Source organism: Mesocricetus auratus, unplaced genomic scaffold (assembly GCF_017639785.1).
Source record: "Mesocricetus auratus isolate SY011 unplaced genomic scaffold, BCM_Maur_2.0 Super-Scaffold_100011, whole genome shotgun sequence".
Lineage (NCBI taxonomy): Eukaryota > Metazoa > Chordata > Mammalia > Rodentia > Cricetidae > Mesocricetus > Mesocricetus auratus.
This window is the reverse complement of record NW_024429195.1, coordinates 34,235,234-34,258,943: the sequence shown is the minus strand read 5'-3', so window position 1 is coordinate 34,258,943 and position 23,710 is coordinate 34,235,234. Positions and strand designations below refer to the sequence as shown.

The following is a 23,710-nucleotide window of genomic DNA, read 5'->3' as shown; positions in this document are numbered from 1 at the left end:
AAATGCCCCATCTCCTGAGTCAACCCAAAGCAAGTTTCTATTTTCCCCTAAGCTGTATCAATGCCTACTGTAGTCCCCTTTGATTATCTGCAGTGCACACCATTTTCCTGCCTGGTGCCATGGCTTAGTGACTAATTAGTGGGATATTAGCTCAAGGAATGCAAGACACACTCTTAGCAGACTGCGAGTGCCCAGTTAATTGAAATAACACAAGCTAATGGGTAACGTAAGGGCGAGGGCTCAAGTTTCTTGTCTGTCTTGGCTTACTGGAAGAATATCCATGACAAGGAGAAAGGAAAATGAGGGAGAGGAGAAAAAGATCATGCTGCAAAACAAAAATGGCAAGTTGGGGCTCTTTGAATTCATCAGGGAAACATAAAAATAAATGCCTGGGTGGGTGACTACAGAAAATTCTTGTTGGAAAAGGCACCAACTTGTAGTCATTAAGGCTTTCTTTTCCTTTGACCTCTAGGTAGAAGAACGCTCAAGACTAAACCGACAGAGTTCACCTGCCATGCCTCACAAGGTTGCCAACAGGATCTCTGACCCCAACCTGCCCCCAAGATCGGAGTCCTTCAGCATTAGTGGGGTTCAGCCTGCTCGGACACCGCCAATGCTCAGACCTGTTGACCCCCAGGTATAATGTCTCTTCTGCTCCAGTGGGCACTTGTACCCAGGAAAGCCTGTTAAAAGTCTAGAAGATTCTAGCATGGCATAGGACCTCATAAGTAAAGACTCTTAGCATGGCATTCAGAAGGACAGAGCCCCTCTGCATTGAGAGGCTCAGGAAAATAGACAGGAAGGGGGAGCTATTGACCTTGAGTCAACTTCAAAGTCATTTCTTGGTAAAGTAGCTGCTGTGGAGACCCATTCAAGTGCTGGAGGGTGGGGACAAGCATCCTTGTAGTTTACAAGCAGAAGAATTAAAATTCATATAGAAACCTCTGAGGTAGACTATATACGCATATTCTCCCCTTCCTTGAAACACGAGTGGAATTCTAGAGAACTCAATGGGCTTGGTGAAATAAGCATGTACCTTCTGAGCCTGGAGCTCTCCAGGCATGTTCCCCAGACCAGCAGCCAGCAGCACCCATGACCTTGGTAAAAATGCATACTCCTGGGAGTGCCTCAGGCTTACTCACCAGCAAGGCGGGGTTGGGCCTGGAAGTCTGACTTTAAAAGTCTTCCAGGTTGATTCGGGTGCCCCTTAGAGGCTTCAAAGCACTGTGTGAAGATACTTAGTAGGGAAAGATTACTTCACTATTAGAAAAGAAGCTTTCTGGTAAGTTCTGCAAAGATGAAATTCAGAGTGAAATAGAATATGGAAATTCCGTGGGGAAGAAGTGTAATGCAGCCGTTCTCACACAAACATCTTACATTTCTTCCCAGCACCCAGCTGTGGTGAGGCTTTTCCAGTGTATTTTCAGGTCACCTTTGAAATACACACTGCTGTTTGAACGGGAGCTTTAAAGAATCATGATAAAAATCAAGGCTTTTTTGTGTTTTAACTTGGTGGTAATAAGAAAAATTCGAGATTTCTCACCTTAATACACCTTCCCCTGATTGTCTTTATCTGTATATAATTCTCTCTTCAAGATTCTTCAAAGGGGGACATTTTACAAGGGTTTCCCTCTTTTTAAAACCTTCTACTTTGACCATATAATGAACATTTGCCCTTAAAGGGGACATTGTGGGGAAGTGCCCTTCTGAAATGATGAGGAAATAGTAGTATAGACTTTCTATGGAAGCATTCCTAGGGGTGCTTGGAATGGTCTGCTAACGTGAGTTTGTGTTTTGTACTAGACACGTTAATGTGCTTTGTTGTATTAATATATTCAATAATGTTCACATCAACATGAGCATTACAGGGTCTTTCTAGCTAAAGCAAAACACTCAGCAGAGCAAAGCTTTAGGATTTTCTTGCTTGTCACTCTAACATCCCAACAGAGAGCAGCCATTGTACAAAGCCAATGGGAAATCAATAATTTGAATTAGCAGTTTAATTTAGGAAGTTCTCTAGATCCCTTTTTTTTCCAAGCCATGATTTATGGACTATGGGTCAGACCCAGAGATGGCCTCGGGCTCCAATGAGCACAGTGTACACCCTGAGGTAGGACAAGCTTCAGTATTCACAAAGTGCTGTGACATATGGGCAGGGCAGTGGTGACAGAGTCCTTCATATCCTGATTTGGGTGATTTTTCTTAAGAGACCAAATGAAACTTCCAGAAGTCATCCCTGCAAGAACAACAGCACTGTATGCCCAATTGTTGACATAACTCCTCAAGAAACATCCTGGTATCAGGGAATGGAGTGTATTCTCAGTGGCAACAGCCAGCCCTGGACAAGTCAAGACACTGCAGGGTCCAAGGACATGGCCCAATCAGTAAAGTACTTGCCACATAGGGACCCAAGTTCAATCCCTAGAACACACATAAAAGACTGGGCATGGTAGGGCATGCTTGTAAACTAGCACTGGGGGAAGGGGTTCAGGAGAGTCCTTGGGACTTGTTAGCCAGCCAGTTTAGTCAAATTGGCAAGTTCCAAGCCTTCTTTAAACAGAGTGAGAGCCATGTGTAGCTCAAGCCTTTAATCCCAGCTCTCAGAAGACGGAGGCAGGTGGGTTTCTATGAGTTGTTAAAAGCCAGTCATAATTACACGGAGTTCCAGGCCAACTCGAGCTTCAGAGAGAGATGCTGTCTCAAAAAAGAAAGAGAGGGAAAGGAAGGGAGGGGGTGAAGGAGAGAGGGGAGAGAGAGACAGAGACAGAGACAGACAGACAGACTATAAACCAGGTAAACATTCTGAAGTTGACCTCTGGCCTCTAAACATCATGTGCACCTCACACATGTACACTTAGGGTTGGGGGCACTTAAGGAAGAAAGAGTTCACCACAAAGGTCAGATGCTTGGTCTGGGGGGGAGCGGTAGAACACTGGCTTCCAGCTCAGCTGTGAAATCTAGAGTGTCTCTTTCAACCTGAGATTGCTCATATCTGAAAGAAGGCTGGTTGTGTCTACCCCAGGGTGGACTCAGTGAGTTCAGAAAAGGAAAGACATTTAATTTAGAGCATTTCCTCTTCCATAGGACACTCATAGCTAAAGTCAAAGCTAAAGACTGTACAAGAGGGTACTTGGGATAGCTTATAAAACAGCTTGTGTTACTGTCCAGGAAATGTTGAATAAATGTAATTATTGTTGCTACCACTTTACTATTCCCCGACTTCTCAGCAGTTCCAGCTGATACACCAAACCTGTTGCCAGGATCCCTGAGTTAGCCCTACATATTTTCTAAATTGAAGATTCTGAAGGGCTGTGAGAACCATGCTGTGCAGCCTTGTATAGCAGGAGTGTCTCGGCCTCTGAGGCTGGCATATCCCAAGTACAGTTATTGCTAACTGAAAGCCACCTGTCAATAGTTCTGATGGATTCAATTCCTGCCTACAGAACTTTCTGTACCTTCAACCTATGAGCTTCTAATAATGCTGGCCCTATGTTGTGTGTTTAGATCCCACAGCTGGTAGCTGTCAAATCCCAGGGACCTGCCTTGACTGTCTCCCAGTCAGTGCACGAGCAACCCACAAAGGGCCTGTCTGGGTTCCAGGAGGCTCTGAATGTGACCTCTCACAGGATCGAGATGCCACGCCAGAACTCAGATCCCACCTCGGAAAATCCTCCTCTCCCCACTCGCATTGAAAAGTTCGACCGAAGCTCTTGGTTACGACAGGAAGAAGATATTCCACCAAAGGTAGCGTCAGTGCTGCTGTGTGTCTGTCGCTGCCGCCCCCCTCAGCATCCCCTAGGCTGTGGTGTGTCTGTGTCACTGCTGCCCCCATCAGCATCCCCCATGCTGTGGTGTGTCTGTCGCTGCCATCACCATTACCATCCCCCATGCTGTGGTGTGTCCCTGTCACTGCTGACCCCATCAGCATCCTCCATGGACCATCAGCATCCCCGATGCTATGGTGTGTCCCTGTCACTGCCACCACCATCAGCATCCTCCACTATGCTATCTCTTTCACAGTTTGGAGAACACGCTTGTGCCTAATTGTCATTATCCCTTCTCTAAGTTAAGTTGTGGGTCGTCATTTGTCATTTCTGATCTTTTATTTCCCACAGGGGCAGAGATTCAGTATGAGTGACAGGGATGTCTTTGCATAGAATTAGAACTCTCAATACCAAACACTCTAAGCTGTTGTGCTCTTCATGCTGAAAAATAGAATAGTGGGTATTTTCAATGATTATTGCATCTACAGCTAAACAAACCAAATAAGTAAAAGAAAATTCACTTACTCTTACATTTAACAACACAAAACTCAACCAGATTTCAAAGGTTCAGAAAATGGTCTGGGGACTGGGGAAATGAAGCTCAGTCAGTTAAGTTCTTGCCATACAGGCATAGGATTTGAGTTCAGGGACCCAGCACTCATGTACAATCCAGGCTTGGTGACATGTGTCTATAACCCTAGTCCTGAGGAGGTGAAAACTAGTAGATCCATGACCAAAAAGTCTAGCTAAATTGGTGATCTCCAGGTTCAGTAAGAGACTCTCACTCTCTCTCTCTCTCTCTCTGTCTGTCTCTCTGTCTGTCTCTCTGTGTGTCTCTGCATCTCTCTGTCTCTGTGTGTGTGTCTCTCTCTGTCTCACACACACATACACACAGAGGGAGAGAGAGACAGACAGAGAGACAGATAGAGAGAGTCAGGCAGAGGCATTTTTGATATTGAGGAAGAGACACAGCACTGACCCCTGGCTCCGCAGGCAAACACACATAGCTCACACTCATGTGCGCACATGTGAAAACACAGGCTGGCCTTGCCTTTAGGCATTTCTGTTGACTCCACTTAGGATGTGCTCCTTCTAGACTAAGAAGTACTATATTTCTAGCCTTAATTACAGAGGATTGAACTGTAGAGGGAAAGGACTAGTTTTCCCAAGCTATAGAGCAACCTTGAATTCTTTTGTTTCATTTTACATTACTAAACTGTTATTTGTTCCCAGCAATGTTCTGGAATGTGTCTACAGTCAACCTGGATGTCTTTAAAATGCTAAAGACATTTTTGTAACAGATTTTTCCTGGTCTGTGAATATCTTTCCTCCTGAGCTCAGCATATGAAGCTGTGATAATTAGACTGTCCCACAGTTTCCAGAAAATATTGTTACTATTAATCCCAGGAAAAATAAAGTAGTTTTTAATGATTTCCAAACAATTATCATCTCCCTCTCAAGTGGGAATCCCAGCAGGACTGCCATTATTTTGGCAATGAAACAGTGACCATGTTTGAGACCTGAAAGAGGAAGTGCCTGATCCACTCTCTACAGGTGACACGTGTAAAGCTAGGAAGGGATACTCAGGGCATAGTCATCTACCGATCACTTCTCTACAAATGTTTTTATTTGCAAAAGGAAATGGGGGAAAATAACAGCAGCAGTGCTTAATTTGAACAGGTCTTATACCAATTTGAACATTTTGGTTTGCTTCCTTGATTCCATTTTGTGTTAAAATGAATTATAACAAAACTTTTTCAAAATAAAGGATGACACGTACATTGAAAGTCATCTTCTGCACTAATGTCTATGTGTTTCTTGTAAATAACAGACTCCCTTTGTGTAATACCTGACCCCACAAGCAGTAGTCTGTATGCTTTTAGACAGAAGCCCCATTTGAATTCTACTCTCTGCTTTTCCTGGTTGAGTTAGTAATACACACTTATACTGTACTTCCCAGCCTTCTTATACTCACATGGGTTTTTGCCCCTTCTATTATTTTCAGTATTAATTCAGTTTTATAAATAGCATTTACTAGTTAACCACAAAAAGACGATGTTTGTGGTGTGGGATCTTTAATAATAGCAGCTTTCTTAGGAAATATAATAGTCTATGTTTTCATGATATAGGAGAGATAAGAGCTACAGAGGTCACCCAGTGATTAGAGCACTTCTTCTCTTGGGAGGACCTTGGTTCATTTCCCAATACCACATTGGGTATTTCACAACTACCTGTAACTCCAGATCTAAGAGTTCTGATGCCTTCTCCCAGCTTCCATGGGCACCCAACACATATGTGTCATCCATCCGTACATGCAGGGGCTCACACATACACAAATATCAAAAAGTAAATAATACAGTAATAGGTTCTACAGGATCCCCAGAATGTGACTTATTGTCCAAGGTGTCGACTGGTACCCCAGTTTTTCACTAGAGTTCATAATCTATATTTGTTCGTTGTGATGAGCCAAAGTAAAATGTGACCTTCTCTGTTTAGCTCCTGCCTAACGAGCTTCCACAGGACTAAGGCATCACTCCAAAGAGGTTTTCTCCTAGCTACCACTCTTGCCCAAGCAAGAGGAAGTAGTTTCTTGTAGCTCAGTAAATCAAGGTCATTAGTGTAATCTTTTTTGTTTTGTTTATTTGTTTTTTTGTTTGTTTTGGTTTTTGTTTGTTTTTCGGGGCAGGGTTTCTCTGTATTGCTTCGGAGCCTGTCATGGAACTCACTCTGTAGACCAGAGATCCTCCTGCCTCTGCCTCCTCTTTTGTTTTTAAGATTAAAATAGCCTTAGTGGCCATGGAACACTCCTCCTTGACTTTTGACAGGAGGTCGTCCTTTGGCTTTGTTTGGGATTTCCTGTTTCCATAAAAGGTGGAGAGAAGTTCTTCTGTAGAGAAGGCAACTTCTGCAACTTCTAGCCAGTCTTCTGAGAAGACTTTTCAGACAGTAGCCTACCTGCACTGTATTATGTGAAATATTTCTCAATTCCTGTTTTCTTCCAGGTGCCTCAAAGAACAACTTCTATATCTCCAGCATTAGCCAGGAAGAATTCCCCTGGGAATGGCAGTGCTCTGGGCCCCAGACTTGGATCTCAACCTATCAGAGCAAGGTAAGGAGACAGAGGTCACCATGCTTATCCAAGATACCTACCTGCTTTCCTAAAGAAAGTCCCTGATCTTTTCTTCACTTCTGAAGCATGTGCACCTGTTACCTGGGCTATCAACTTTGATGGCCTTTTATAACTTCAGCATGACACTTTTTAAAATCTGGGCACAAACTTAGAGATATAGATGTGGTTGTGGCATTGCCACTGATTGCTTTGGAGACCATTCATGGATCCAGAAGGAAATTGAACTACAGCACCAGGTCAAGAAATGTACACCAAGAACCATTGAAGTATCACAAAACTCTGGCATAGGAAACAGTAAGCGACCCCAGAAATTCTATAGCTTGGCCCTGAGAGGACCAGCATTGATCAGGAAATCACCTCAGTGGCCTTATACGTCCATGATTTATGCTATGTTCTTTCAGGGTTCTCCATCCAGTGCACATTCCTGTAATCAGGAGGTTGCATCCAACTTCCACTGGTTGGTGCAGCAGTCTCAAGGGATGCTGGGAAGGAAACAGTATCCGGGCAGACTTCATGTGGCAACAGATGCTGTTTGTTGCTGTTGCTCATCAAGTCCCCCTTGGATTTGTCATGATGAGCACATCCTTTTTTAGGAACCACAGAAATAGCAAGTGCCCTCTGCTGGGGCTTTAAAAGGGATGTGTTATGGCAGGCTGCTTTCTTCTTCACCGTGATTGTGACGAGAGAGAGACCATGAAAAGGGAAAGGGGAGAGTAAAAGGAGGGGACGCTTATGGTTTTGTTTGTATACAGAACACTTTTGATCACATTCTCTTTTCTCTTCCCTTGAAAGGCCTTAGGAAGAGGAACTCCACTTAGAATCTCTTTGGGGGGAAGGTTCCAGCTTCGTTCTAAGTGGAGTTACAAATCGTAGGACTCTATGAACCCCTTGTTCTCCTGCAGCTTGTCAGGACTGTGCTTAGCTGGTGTGGCCAAGCAACCCTAGGTTACCTGGGAGGCACAGAGGCATGCTAGCACCAGACACAGGCTAAGCTCCATCAGTCCCTCTGTTCAGGTCCTCAGATATCAGCACCTCCCGATCTTTGCACCCTGCCCTGGAGAATATTTTCATTATGTCAGTTGCTTGGAATCTGGGTTCTTAGATGAAGCCCTAAATACTTTTCTGTCAACCAAAATGAATGACCTGCTGTTATAGTCGAGTGAGAAGCAGCCATTTAATTCCCCTGAGATGCTGTTGTTAGCAAAATTAGGGCCTAAGATAATGGGTATTTGATGGGCAGTGACTTATAAAAGGTAAAGGGTGCCCTTTGACACACTTAAAAGTACTTTATTTTGTGCAAAGAATGTAAACTTCCTGAGAGACCACCAGCATCTGTCTACTTACAGCAGAGAGGACGTGAGCTAAGAGTTTGCAGTTATCCACCTGCAATGCACAGCCAAAGAGCTGGGGTGAGAGCATGGAGACTCCCCATCTCTTCATGTAGGACAATCTGCAGAACACCCAACATTCACCCCCATATGACCAGCACTTGAAATGTGAATCCCTGACTGGTAAGATGGCTCTTAGAATTGGTGAAAGACAACAGCTGCATAGCCTGGCAGCGTGAGTCTATCTCCAGAACCCATACACACTTAGAAGGGGAGAACCTGCAGAGTTGTCCTCTGACCCCCACAAGCTTTCCATGGCATGTGGAGACGTCAATGTCCCGTGTCTCTCTGGATGGTCCTCCATCTATTTTCTCAGCAGGGTCTCTCACTGAACCTAGAGTTCATTGCTGCAGCTAGGGTGGCTAGCCCTCAAGCCCCTGAGGTCCTTCCATCTCAGCCTCCCCAACACTGGGATTACACACGGCACTACTGCACTTTCCAGGTGGCTACTGAGGCTCCTAATTCAGCCGTACATTGTAACCAATTATGGTCAGCTCCAGGGCAGTGAAGACCCTGTCTCAAAAGAGGTGGACCACTCCTGAGGAACACCACCTAGGGTTGTATCTGCCCTCCATAAACATACATATATACACTCATCCACATGTACACAAGCTCTACATGCATATACACAGGCATTATTTTTAAAAAGCAAGGCTTCTCTCTTCTTTATGAACATCTTAGGAACCCAGAGTTCAAAATGGTAATGCTTCAGCAAAGTAGGCCCCTGATCCCTGGGTCACCACATAGAGAAGAACCCCCAGAGAAAGTGATTCCCCTCGGCTTCTGAGAATAAGAAACAAACTTTGTGCAAAGTGAGCATAAGAGGGAAGATATTTGTATTTTGTTTTCTTCATTTATAACAGTGGATCCCAGATCCTAAGGGCAAGATGTCATATAGTAACTGTAGTGTGAGATGCTCCCTAACAATTTGAAAACAGTGGGTTTGAACCAATAGTGACCATGTGGTACCCTGAATGGTAGAATCTGGAGTCGGTGTGTGTACTTGAGTGTATGTAGCTAATACAAGCAAGTCAGAACCTTAGTATTCCAGGTACACTTCCTTCTCTAGGAATACCTCTCCATTTTTTTACTCCTTTGCTGTCTAAGAACAGTGAGTATTTGTAGGTAGGACCTTGTCTTCTGTTTCTGAGATAATTTATATTTATTTTAGTGTTCAATAAACATCTCTTGAAGGACTATGTATGATATAGTATTTTCATTGCACTGCAAATACTCTTAGATTGTGTGTCTGTGTGTATGTGTGTGTGTCTGTGTGTATGTTGGTCAGAAGACACTTTAGTGGATTTGGGTATCTGTGGGTTCCAGGGGTTGAACTCAGGTTGCCATGATAAGACAACATGTGTCTGTACCCACTGAGCCATCTTACCAGCTAGCATTACAAATATTAACTATTTAAACCATTAGTAATTCCAAGGCAGTAACTTTCATCACCCTCATTTTATAGATGAAAAGCTGACGTAACAGAGCTCATACAAATTGCCCAATGTGTCAAAAGAAGAAGTGGTAGGCCTGGGATTTGAACTCTGGTAGTCTGCCTTGGGAATGCTTGACTCACTGATTGACAGGACACCATTTAGTTCTTTTTCACCCTGTAGGACTGTTACCAGTTCTTTCTAATCTTGAGGGCATTGATCTTTGCTGTTTTGCATTCACTGTCTTTTAAAAGTCGTGATCCTATGGAATTTATTTGTATCCAAATGCTTCCTCACTCACCTAGGAACAGCAGCATCTCATACTTTTGACAGCTCCCACCCTGGGGTAAAGGTGAGCTATGTCGCAGTCTCCTTAAGGTCAAGCTCCACAGGCAGGTCCCACCTGCTCCTGGATACCAAAATAAAGGTTGTAGTTGATCATGTAAAAATATTCCTATTTTAAACTGCCAGGGACTTTAATATTTAGCTTTGATTCATATGTTCTTCTTAAACAAAATTAAAATTTGCTCAAACAAGTACTTTTGAAATATGAAAGGATTTAAATTAAGCCAGAAACAACCAGTCTAAAAAAACAGTGACTAAATGTTTAATCTCAGAAAATAATTCCCTGTCCCATCCCAAACATATCTTCTTATGACTAGTTTTTTTTTTCTTATTGGTCATGTCATCAAAGAGAGTTTTGGAAGTCAGCCATTTAATTAAAGACTTGGCCCAAGGCTTTGGACACAAAATCACTTGTAATCCTCATTTTTTGTTTTGACTTTTTATACAATTCAAGTAGATAGAATAATTGCCACATATCATTGTTTGCTGGATAGAGAAAGTGTGGATTAAAAGTTCACATTTAAAGAAATGTATTTGGAAGTTTTGAAGTTCTTGCATGCTTGAATCCAAGCAGTCTCAGTTAATATGTGAACAAGAGAAATCTGTTATGAGTGGAATTCTGAAGTTAAACCTCTATCAGCATTTATTTCAGACCCCTTGGCCTATAAGGCAAATCATACATATATAATAAGGAAGAGAAAAATATCATATAGCATTTTCTCACATCACTCATATTTTTAAGAAAAGGGAAATACGGTAGAAAAGACATTAAGTTCCCCTATTTTTCTGTGTGGTTATAGAGACACTGAATATTTCTTTTAGTGTGTAGCAGCAAGAATGGCAATCAGAGCCTGTGACAGTGAGCTGGAGTATAGAGGGCTTGTGCTAATGATGCCTAAGTCAGGAATTTAATGCTCATGGGATCTAATTAGCCTCACACAGGAAGAAGCTCTGAGCTTCATCAAAGACACATGTGCATCCCAGACAGTTCAGCCAATAGCCAGGCACCTGACATGACCACAGCCCTCTGTCTTTCCATGATTTTCTCCTAGCCAGGCACCCACATCCAGGCCCACCATGGAGGCAGGTAGCAGGCTTTAAGAGCCATGGCTATACAGCCACACTTGTCTTCCAATCAGCTCATTTTGTTTCCTACCACAGACTTGGCTAACTGCCCTGCTGGCCTCTGCTTAACATCCATCCATGTATACAGGGAAGACACCAGCTTTTATCACTACTCAGGCTATGTCCAGACTTTCTGATACTGTACCAAGTCCCCTCACTCCTTTACAACACCAGCCAGGGCCCCTCAGTGTGCATGAATTTCCCCAAACACCAATGGCATTTATAGTCTCTTTTCACAATGCTTTCAGAGTTGCTATTAACTGCTAACTCCTATCTCTACTACATGTATCTCGTTGCCATGGCGATGGTGTCACTTGGCTGGACACCTCTTGGCCTGACCTTCTCCAGCCCTCATCTCATCTTGATCCAATAAGACTCAATTTAGATGTGATTCGATAGGATTTTGACTGAAGCACCCAAGGAAAGCTAAATAGAACAAGTAACTGAATACTGCCATGACAACCACAGCCACCTTAGGGAACATTACAGGGCATGTACCAGCACCATTCTTTCAATATGGTTTTTAGTACAAAGAAGATGACATCATCTTTCCACAAAATTGAGCATTATAAGAAACTTTGATGCCATCCTCCACTCTTGGTCTATAATATATTCCTGTTTAGTAGCAAATTTTACAACAAATAATGTAGTACTTTATTAATGATTCCCTGACCACCACTGTTTCATAAAGGAGAGCAGTGGGGGAGAACTCATTATTTGAGGGTTAGAGACAATTTTTTCCTATGAAAAATAACAAGTTTATCATGCAAGATACTTAGGAAAGAAGTGTTGGTCATTTTGAGTATTTTCTAATTTAGGTGTATTTGCACATAGAACCCAAATTTAGTTCAACCCCTCCCCGTTAGACACAGTAAGTTATCACAAGATAGCTATGATGCATTAAAGAATGCCATTATTTTAACAAGAATTCTTGGTTTTCATGAGCTTCACCAGCTGTCACTCTGCAGTTGGCTTCACTATTGATTTAGCACCCACTTCCCACAAATGCCATAAGAGTAAATATTGTCATAAATTCTACGCTCATATCATCAAAATTGATGACTAGCGAGACATGATGATTTTTACATAAAACTTGCCACTGAAGTTATCCTTAGTTGCTAGCCACTTCTACTTAGCCATGATTTGGACAGATACATTACCACAAAGCAAGATGTGTTTTACAAGTATGTATAAAGATTCCAAAATGAAGCCCAATATTTTTGTGTGCTATCTTTTTACTTTTTTCCTCAATATATGTTTTATTTACATTAGAAACATGAATGCTTCACGGGTCAATCCCAGCTCCCTCACCCACTCCTCCTCCCTTGTCCCTCCAGCCCCCCACCCAATCCCCATATCATTCCCCGGGGAGGGTGAGGCCCGCCTTAGGGTGATCTCCAAAGTCTGTCAATTCATCCAGTGCAGGACCTAGGCCCTTCCCCATGTGTGCAGACTGAGAGAGCATCCCTCTTTGTGGAATGGGCTCCCAAAGTTCATTTGTACGCCATGGTAAACACCGATCTACTACTCAAGGTTCCAGAGATTTCTGAGGCCTCCTCACTGGCACTACATTCATGGAGTCTGGATCAGTCCTCTGTTGGCCTCTTAGTCATCAGTCTGGGGTTCAAGAGCTCCCCCTTGTCCAGTCAGCTGTCTTTGTGGATTTCACCAGCACGGTCTTGACCCCTTTGCTCATCACTCCTCCATTCCTGTCACTGGGATCCAGAAGTTCAGTTCAGTGTTTAGCTGTGAGTATCTGTCTCTGCTTCCATCAGTCACTGGATGAAGGTTCTAGGATGTCATATAAGGTAGTCGTCAACCTTACCATCAAGGAGGGGCTATTAATGTAGTCTTTCCACTATAACTAAGCTGGTGCACACAACACTCTTGAGCTGATCAGAGCAGATGAAAGCATAATATTATACTTTAAGCAACACCTCCTGCATCTGAACCATTGTGTTGTAGTACCTCCACTCACAAAAATGGTCAGGGAGTTTAGAGAACTAGAGATGTTGGGAATAAGGGAGACAGAGCCCTATTCTTTTTCTTCTCTCAGCAAATGACTGGCAACGGACTGGAATTTTGACTCTCAAGTACCACTCATTATCCCTGGCCAGAACTGGATAAATCTAATGGGCAAATGAGGAGAGATGTTAATTATCAACTGAAAGGAAAGAACTTTATGGAAATTTTAAGAATGCCATTTATTGTTTGTTAACAAAATCATAAGAGCTGCAACAAATGCCTCCCACCACTATTGCTAGATGGTTCTTCTCTTCCCTGTTCATTAGCTGCCACTCAGGGTGATGGAGGCATTCTTTGTGTTCATACGCCACCCTGTGTTTCACGACAGGCTAAGCAGAAACGAAAGGATCTATGTCACAGAGGACATGCACTGTGTCCTGTCACTGTCCCTTCTCAATTGCCTGACCACTCCTACTGTGATCATGCTGAGTGAGCTAATAGATACTGCTCTCCATGGTCAATAAATATGGACGAGAGGAACAGAAGAGATGGCTCAGCAGTTACGAACACTTCCCTTCTTAAAGAGCACCAGAGTTGAATTCCCAGAATCCACATCAGTGTTTCACAGCCACCTGTAACATCAGCTGCAGGGAGTCTGACACTTACTTCTGGTCACCACAGTCACCTACACATACACACACACACACACACATACATACATGCATACATACATACATACACACACACACACACACACAGAAATTCAGAGAGAATGATGATTATATAAACTACAGTGAAAATGTCTGGTACCCTTATATATTTGCATACACATGTGTGTTCACATAGTTCATGACCTCTCAATCAAGAATTCCAAAACTAGGAACTAGAGTTGAGCTTCAGTGTTATTTGTCGCAGCAATGTGTTGGAAGCACCATAAATAACTAACAGTAGAGGAAGGACCAAACAAATTTGTCTATATGATGAGTTGTTTTGCAGTCAGAACTTTTCAGAGCATAATACAGTGCTCACCATACAGTGTTAGGAAGAAAAAGGTAAGAGACAAAATTGAACATTTGATAATTTTCCAGTAATAAAATATAGCTGACTGTTTCCTAGCTTGGGAATTGTATGTGTTGCCCCTTATTTTCTTGTTCATATATTTTAAGTTCTTTACAATGAATAGTGGAAGAACTGTTTAAAGGAGGGTCTTCTCCTAGGGTTTCCCATCTCAGAGCTGGTACTATAGTGCATTGATCCAAGAATTGAGTTTGGAGCTCATCTCCACCCTTTTCCAGCATGTATCCTTCCACCATCTTCCCTACCAGCAGCTGGCCATGGCTCAACCAGAAAGGCATAATTTCATCTTCCTGTGGCTCCTTAACTTAAGGATTTCAGAAGCTGCTACCAATAGCAAGTCACTCCACAGCCTTATTAATGTATACAAAATTAAAATTACATATATTTATATGTGCCATGGGATCTTTCGATAGATGTATGAATTTTGAAGTGAACTCAAATAGTTACCATTATTGTTAGGAGAACATTTAGGATCTACTTTAAAGCTGGTTGTGGTGCTGCAGTAATCTATATAATGAAATCTTTTCCCAAAATAATCCTACTTTAAGCATGCATGTTAAGTAAAGGTACCACAGTGTACAATAGTTCTCAAAAACTCATTCATCCTGAAACCTTTTTTACTTGACATTTCATTGTCCCTACACCAAACCTTACAGCTGTTAATAATCCACACTGTATTCTCTGCTACTCTGAGTTGTGCCTGTCCATATATAAGTGAGATCGTGCAGTGTGCATGTTCTTGTGTGGTTGACATATGTATAGAATATATATGCACTACATATATAAAAACTCATTGCACTTTATCCATTTGTGCATCAGTAGATATATGCTGGGTCTATCTTTTGCTGCTATAGATAATGCAGCAATGAATGCATCCATGTTTTCACACAATTACTTCATTTCCTCTAGATACACAACCGGAAACAGAGTTGTTGGGTCATGTTATAGCCCTGTTTATAATTTTTAGAGGAATCTCCATAATGTTTTTCATAATGGCTATGCTAATTTGCATCCTACCAAGAGAGGATGAGGATTTCCGTCCCAACACCCTCAGCGGCAATGGCTGCCATTCTTCTTTCGGAGAAAACTATTTTAATAAGTGAAAGGAGATGCTGAGCATTTTTGTATGTGGCTTGTTGTGTGTCTTTGTTTTAACATCTCTTCAGGTCCTCAGCTCATTTCCAAAGTCTGGTTGTTTGTTTTCCTGCTACTGACTTGTTAAGCAAGTGCCTTGTATGTTTTGGATGCTGACCTGTACCAATTGTGTTCTACTGTCCATGCAGCAATCCTGACCTCCGCAGAACAGAGCCCGTACTGGAGAGTCCCTTGCAGAGGACCAGCAGTGGCAGTTCCTCCAGCTCCAGCACTCCCAGCTCCCAGCCCAGCTCCCAAGGAGGCTCTCAGCCTGGGTCACAAGCAGGATCTAGTGAACGAACCAGAGTTCGGGGTAAGGATTCTCTTAACTGTCCCCATACTCATGCCTAGGAGGTAAGCCACAGACAGAAAGGAATGGTTACATCCTAACTCTGGAAGCGAGGTGGCCACTGTTGTGTGGGACTGAAAATTATCTGGTGTCTCATGCTTGTATCTCTTTAAGGGACTGGGCTGCCATCTCTAATTGTGCATATGACATCAGTGTAAACAACAATCCTGCCTAATTTCAGTTTCTAGTGTTTTCCAGGCAAATATCCAGTAGTAGTCTTATTGCAAAATATGGTATCTTTCCAGTTCCCCAAAGGTCCATTTCCATTTGATTCTTCATTTTCAGTTTCATGCACCCCACTGTCTTGTTCCCACCATGCCAAATACCCCTTCCAGAGTCCCAAGCATGCTTCATAATCTTAGGTATTTCTCCAAATGAAATTTCCTAAATGTCAATGTAAAACAAATACACGAGAGAGAAGACAAACCTTTTGCCTTAAAGACATGTGGTTGATTCTTCTGATTATTCCCATTAGACAAGTAAAAGATATAGCCTAATATTTAGTTCAAAACATTCATCGTTGCTTAGTTTTCACTAATTAAGAAACCTATGGAAAGACTATAGTACAATTAAACAATGCCTAGCAAAACTCTGTTCTAACGAGTCAAAATTCACTTTCTGAGGATAAATTTGCCCACAATGACTAATACCAGACTTTCTGAAGTACAACTTGATAATTAGTGATATGCTGGTAAGTCACTCTCCCTTAAGAAAACCACCAGTTCCTTAGTAGACACAACCATAATTGACCTCCTCTATTAATCTTCTGGGCTTCAATTTAGTAAAGTCTCTGTATATCCAAGTTTTCTAAGCTTTAAATCTAACATGTGATACCCATGATTGTGAGCTGAGACATGGGCTGTCCCACCACTGACTCAGTATCCCTCCAACACCAGTGGCCTATGCCAGAGTGCCATGTGTCTTTGTGGCACTGATCCAGAGATCAATTTTCTTACCCTAGAAAACTGCCATCCATCAACTTTTTTCTGTTCATCGGCGTCTTTTCATCTTTAGAGAAAATCATAAAGTCTGGATTGTACATACCATTTTAATTCTTGGACCTAGTTTGGGCTTAACTCACATTCTTTCCTCCATCCCCTACTTTCCTGGTTGCAAGAGCCTGAGAAAGTTAACTTTCAAATCAAACAGGAAGTTCTGAGATTTCCTGGTTCATTACCTATGACATAAATGGCATGGCATCTCTCACTCTGGCTGCAGGGAGCCTCCCGATCCTTCCTCCACCCCTCTGCTCCCAGGTCCTTTGCCTTTATCAACACTTCCCTGATGTGGCATCATTCTTTCTTCCTTAAGGTTTCACATCACTTCTCAGCCCCTTTTTAAAAACCATTGCATTGGATAAAACTCTTTTTATTCTTCATAACCTTCCATCAGAATAGCCTGTTCTAATGAAAACATGATAAAAGAAGAAGACAAGCCTAAATTTCAGTTTGTAAGCTGATTTGAAATAACGATTAAGAAGACTTTGGAAATTCAGAAAGAATCCCAACTAAATCCATACCTTCAATGTCACCTTGAGCTAGGTGTGTCATCTTTGAGTCTGTACTCATCTGGAGAATAAGAAAATAGTGCCGCACCAGTGGGTTGGAACAAGGATTAATTGCAATAATCGACAGTGAAAGCATTTGGTGCTGTGCTGAATACACAGTAAGCACTTGGTCATGACTGTAGATTTTCATTTTCACTGTTGACTTCTAGGTTTCAGGCTTTTGTGATCTGACTTTGTTTTTTGAGCAGTTGTTGTTTTTGCATTGACATACATGGATTTGCCTAGTGAATAGTCCCTCCGTAGTCACTCACTCGGAATGTATGGCAGCCTTTTCTAAAGATATCCTATCTTTCTTGTCCCTGTTTTTTTCTCTAGCCAACAGTAAGTCTGAAGGATCGCCTGTGCTCCCCCACGAGCCTTCCAAGGTGAAACCCGAAGAATCGAGAGATATCACCCGGCCTAGTCGACCAGCTGTGAGTGGTTTTATTTCTAAGAATGTTTATCTCTTCACTTACCTGAGAATCCTAAAATAAGGTAGTTGGGGTTACAGTCATGACTCAAAGCAAAAAAATTGATGGATCAATAAAAAACACTGTATTCTAGGAGCATCTAGAAGGAAGTCATACATGATTGGGGAGAACTGAATGGAACTTGGGCTGCTTCCACTGACTTTGAATGCTCTATTGCTCACCAGAAGTCCTATAAAAAATAAAAAAGAGAAATAGCTCACACCATCCCACAATATTGGCTCAGCACTTTGACATAAAGATGTTGAAAGTAGCAGTTAGGGACACTTACATGCTTCCTGCAAGTTGTTGTCATCCACTCTCCACACTGGTTTGCACATGAACTATCATCACAGAACTTCTGCTACTGTTAATCCCAAAGATGGGAAGAGAAAGACCACCAACTCAAATCATCATGACCAAACTAATTAAAGCAAGCTTTTGTATTTGTGTACATGGACAGCCTTGGGCAGGGTTTGAGAGATCAATCAGCATTGGATGTAAGGAAGACGAGGCTTTTATATCAGGGCTAGGGGGATTTTAAGCAGGGGATCTGGTGGACAAAATAGATATGACTACGGGAGCAGAAACTCATAACAAGTTAATCCTAACAATCTCCTAAAACAAAGACCCGGTTGCAGGGTAGGCACAACAAGGTGGTCATAATAACAGGTAGTCATAACAACTGTTTTGAAACAAAGGCAGGGTTAAAAGATGGTTATAAACAACTTTTGAAACACAGACATTATTGGCATTCCTGAAACATGCAGTGCAGAGCCGTTTGTAATTAAGGTTACAGGTGGGACATAGCCCAATCCTTGAGAAACAGATTTAATCACAAACAGGAATGAGCCTATTTATCTTTATTATAGGAAGACTTTTGATCTTAAGATGGAGATAGGTTGGTTCTTCACTACTTGCCATGCCTTACAGACTAGTCTTTTCTGCACCAAAACTTAGTGAGTATAGGGTGACACAGGATCTGGAGACTTGAAATACATGTTCATTGCTGGAACATGAAACCCAGTGGCAAGGAAGGAGGGAGGGAGGGAGGGAGGGAGGGAGGGAGGGAGGGAGGGAGGGAGGGAGGGAGGGAGGGAGGGAGGGAGGGAGGGAGGAAGGGAAAGGGAAGAAGAGGGATGGAGAGAGAGAAGAAATAAAGACAGACAGACAGAATGGATGAGTGAATGAATGAAGGATGAATATGAGATAAGGTCATAGTTAAGTGCTCACTCTGCACTCATGAAGACATGGATTCGATCCCCAGCACTGCATAAAATAGACATGGTGGTACACATCTTTAATACTACGGTGTAAGAGGATCGGAAGTTCAAAGTCATCTTTGGCTGAATAATGAATTCAAAGCCAATCTAGGATGCAGGAAACATTGTCTCAAATCAATAAGTAAATAAACAAGGAGGGGAGGGGAGGGAAAAAGAGCATGTTGACTGAGAGTAGAGAGTTAATTTGGATGTTCTGAGATACTATCCTGTGAATGAGTGTCTCTCATTTGCTGCTCTTTTCATCTTAAGGAAGGAGGATGCTAAGCAATAATGGAGGGAGTTGCATCGCCATGGCTTGAATTTCTCTTTGCCTATTTGTCTGTGTCAGTTTTCTACTAACAATGCCGATTTTGTGTCTAACCCGCTTCTTTTCTTCCGGCTTTTCCCTGCCTGTGGACTCTTCTGGACTGGGTTCCTCTTGTCACAGAGCTATAAAAAAGCTATAGATGAGGTCAGTATTGCCTTTTCTTGTTCATGCTTTCATAAGATGTGACTATTAAACCCATTTCCTGATGCTGACATAGAGAAAGGAGGCCAGTGGGATTGTGGGAAAAGCCCTCTGATATACAGCCTTGTTTGGGGAGGAGATTCCCTTCAACAGAAGCCAACCCAAGACCCTCAGATGCACCCACAAAGGGCTTTAGGCCCTTCACTAAGTGAAAATACTGCTTTCCAGTGTCCCAACTGGGCAAACAAAGTGTTTTGTTAATGGTATGATTTCTCCTTCCAAACCTGTATTCAGCAACCTTGCTAGGAGATGGCTCTCAGCGGTTTTACAAAGCAAAGAGACACAATTCTAGCACACCTTAAATTTATAGTGTGGGATTTGTGAGCAAGGAGCTACTGGGTACTGTTAGAATAATTTTGTGGGGCAGTCACAACACCACAAACAAGATCAACCTTAGCTACTGGACCGGGACGAGTTGAGTGATCTAGTTCCTTGTCTGTGGAGACATTTTTTCTACTAGAAAAGCACATGGCTTTGTTCCTCATAGATAGTTGAGGACTGCCACCTCACTGCTGTCAGGACTGCATGAACACAGCACAGAGCAGTGGTTCCAAACAGGCGTGCCTTGCATGGAATGTGAGGCTCACATTATGGCTTTGCGGCTGTAGCTCTGCAGAGTCCGTTTCTGTGGAATCATGGGAAAGGGACCAGCTTTGGGGATCAACAAGCTACATTTGAAGTTTGGCTCCCCTCAGTGAATGCTGGCTAGGGTTAGTCTCATAATCTCAGTCAGTTTTCTGGTCTGTAGAATGGGAAGAAAAATATCTATCTGCCTTTACCCACAGTAAAGGTGTACAAAGGTGTTTTTTAATGTGGAAAGTAACTGTTCAGATTTGAGCGAGTAGGAATTTGGTTCTGGGGAGATGTTCTTCACCAAAGCTGTGACCATTGCACTGTTCTATGTGATTGAGAAAGTCACTCTTCTGGTTGAGGACCTGCTGTTTACAAAGTAATGTCCTCCACATGTTTACGCAGGGGACTGTTTATAATCACTCTGCCCTATGGCCTTACTTTTCCCTCATAGTAGTAAGAAGGGTGGAGAGACTATCCCAGCTCTATTAGTCACCCAAAGCAGGTAAAGACAGAAAATTATTTTCTGGTACTGGGTGCCTTAGCTGCCAATAAAGTAGTATTCATGCAAACAACTTAAGGGTCCAGACTTGTATCAAGCTAGCGATCATGAGGAAAAAACTCTCCTAGGTCTCATCTGATTAACCCTGGATATTCTAGGCTTTTTGAAAATCACTTCATTTATTTTGTTATGCTCTACCACACCAGTTAGAGACAGAAGGTAGACAACCTCATGCCAAAATCTCTGGGGCTATGTACCAGATCAGATGCCCCCAGAGAACTGACAGCTCTAACCCTTGAGTATCTATGGCCTGGACCACTCAAAACACAGGAAGATTAGGGTCCTACCGACCCCAGCAGCTCTTAGCCCTGATTGCTCCCCTGCTTTCACTTAGGAGCTATTCAGCAAAACTTGAAATCAACTGTGTTTCTTACACTTGAGAGTAGGAGGCAGAGCTACTGGCAGCTTGTGGATACATAAAAAGGGTGGAGCTGGGCATCCTACAACACACAGGGCAATTCCTCACAGTTAGAGGTCACCTGGGCCCAAATGTTAAAGGAGCCACTGTTGAGAAATCTTGACCTCAGCTCTGTGACCCCTCTCCAGCCCTAAGTTTTAATATGACTTTCCTTCTGCAACTGTTTCCCTTCTTAGATAACCCAGAATGAAATTCAAAGAAGTCTTTAAATATCTTTTTAGAAACGTTTTTCATATTATTGGTAATTCAAGAGTTTAATCTTTCATAGCAATAAATCCCAAAAGATAGTCATTAATTTAGCACTACTTTCTAATGCACTATGACATTTTAGAACACTGTTATTTAATACAACTTCTGAGAACCGATACCGTTTACTTTCCCATAACTGAATGTGTGGCATGAGATCTATGTGTGTCTGGGTTAGATTTTCATTGGGGTAAAAAGAAGTCAGAAAAATTCTAAAATCACCCATAGATAGGTTGAAAGGTAGTAATAATTAGTAAGCTGAACTCTTTTTCCTTCAGATGAGTCCACTGAATTAAGTAATACACTCAGTTTTATTCCTTTAGCTTTCCTAAAAATGGGAAAATGCAACACTTAAAAGAAAGGCCAGATTAAAATTGGCTAACAATATAATGACTCAACCAGTTGGAGTAAAATTTGAATCAACTATATTATTTAAAAAAAAAAAAAGAAACCTAAATGAGCATATTTTGAAGCGAGATGTTGAAACAAACTCACCAGAATGAAAAGTTACATCATGAAGAAACTAAGAAATGCTGCATCAAACACATCCATTTGGGCGGAGCCTCCTACTGTCTTCCCATTGGACTGTAGGGAAAAAGAATGAAGTATTTTTGCCATATCTCTTTCTTAGTTACTATGTTCTCAAATATTTTCATGCTAAATAGCACTTTTATTCTCCTTTTTAATACTTTTTAGCTGCAGACACCCAGGCAATAAATTACCATAAAAGACTCATTATATAGAGCAAATTGGAATTGTCAGAGAATAAAGTGTATGAAAATGCATCCAAACCCAGCAGTGACAATATTGCATCATGTCTATTTCCTGCAACTTTGATATCGTGCATTTTCTTCCATGGTATCGTCCATGAAGAACAAAAGTTCAGCTAGCCACAAAGGCTGCTGGCAATGGGAGATTAATTCTCTTCGGGGGCATTACTTTTGATTATTCATTATTGCTACCTTGAAATTTTCATTTGTGTCCCACTCTCCAAGCTGCTGCCAATTAAGCTGAAATAGAATTGCAATTATTTTTAATGTTTTAGGAAAGAGCTTTTTAATAACACAGAAATAAAAATTCTGATTAAAACCAAAATTATAAAGCAGGTCATAATTTTAAAGTGTTGATAAATACAGTATTTAGAGAAAGGCAGGTCACTTTAACAAGTCGAATTTTCTCAATGTTATTGTTGGGTTATGGACTTACTAACAATTCTAAATAAATCAGATTTTTTTAAAACTCTCTTATCTTGTTCTGAACTGTCAGAGATAAGGAAGCCATGCCTGGGGTAAAATGTATCATTAATTTAAATAAGTCATGGTAGTAGTGTTATATTTTACTCAGACTTTTTGATAGTAGAAACAAGCTCCTTTAAACCATATTCTCTCTTTAAATTATAATAAAGTATAGTTATTAATAAGTAAAATTTTAAATATTAGTTATATTCTTTGATGGTATTACCTTATAAAATCTAAATATGCAATAAATGTGTCTAATTTGTCATTTTTGCTAGTTTGGAAGCTCACCATGTCCTCTTGCTTTCAGAGTCTTGACAAATCTGTCAACAGTTTGTCCCCATTGTGCCCATCTAGCATGCTCTTCATACTCTTTTTGTTTGATAAAGATAAATGTATCGACAGCAATCAAGAGGAAATATGCAGAAGGGTGAAAGCTAGATATTAGCCTTTCCTGGTTTGGGTGCATTGCCTAAGAAAATAGAAATAAATTGCCATAAAATTCTATGTGCATGTGAAGGCTTTCCCCTTTCATAGTATGTTTTCTTTAAACATTGTTAAGCCTTTTGGATCCAACTCTATATTGACTTTCACAGATGGCGGAGACTAGGGCTGTGTGTTTGAGGGAGTGTACATGTATAGAAAAGCCCCAGCAAGTGTGTTCATGAGTAGGACATGCAGTTGGGATTTCCAGAAGCCTCCCCTTCATGGGGCCTTAATGCAGTGGCTTCAGGACATTATTGCTTTCCATTTGAGACATGAAATTAAAAGGAAATGACTCTGACTTGTTCACTTAACAGCTTGAATGTCCTAAATTTCAGTTAAGCACTGTGAGTGTTAACCAAAACTGTGGTGTTTGTCATGTGGCCACAGTATGGCAAGGCCACAGCATATGGGTGCCTCAAAATTATAATTGCCATTAACTCTGCATGCTTACTATAGTTTTTCTTCTAATAGAGATCAATTACTTAACATCTTTTACGTCACCAAGAGTAATGATACATCAGGTGAATTGGACAAATACATTTCTGGACTGAAATAAAGAGAGAATATGGCCAAATACTTTTTTGGAAAAAAAATGTGGGCTTTAGTATTTTTCAATGAGTTTCTTTCTCCCTAACTCCCTGTCTCTCGCTGAATGCTCTGATTCCCACATGGGTTCCTA

At 41.7% G+C, this 23,710-nt stretch overlaps 1 protein-coding gene across 6 annotated transcripts in view; it reads left to right on the top strand.

The window, feature by feature from the left end:
* The window catches only part of Tnik (TRAF2 and NCK interacting kinase), a 386,642-nt gene that overhangs the window by 319,158 nt on the left and 43,774 nt on the right, over positions 1 to 23,710 (top strand). For 4 of the 6 annotated variants that reach the window (XM_040754593.1, XM_040754589.1, XM_040754594.1 and 1 more), the window contains 6 exons: positions 473 to 637; positions 3,505 to 3,744; positions 6,767 to 6,873; positions 15,511 to 15,674; positions 17,593 to 17,690; positions 19,434 to 19,457. In XM_040754593.1, coding sequence (XP_040610527.1) covers positions 473 to 637; positions 3,505 to 3,744; positions 6,767 to 6,873; positions 15,511 to 15,674; positions 17,593 to 17,690; positions 19,434 to 19,457 — 798 coding nt within the window. The remainder of the gene's footprint in view (positions 1 to 472; positions 638 to 3,504; positions 3,745 to 6,766; positions 6,874 to 15,510; positions 15,675 to 17,592; positions 17,691 to 19,433; positions 19,458 to 23,710) is intronic. The other 2 variants (XM_040754595.1, XM_040754592.1) reach the window with 1 other exon arrangement.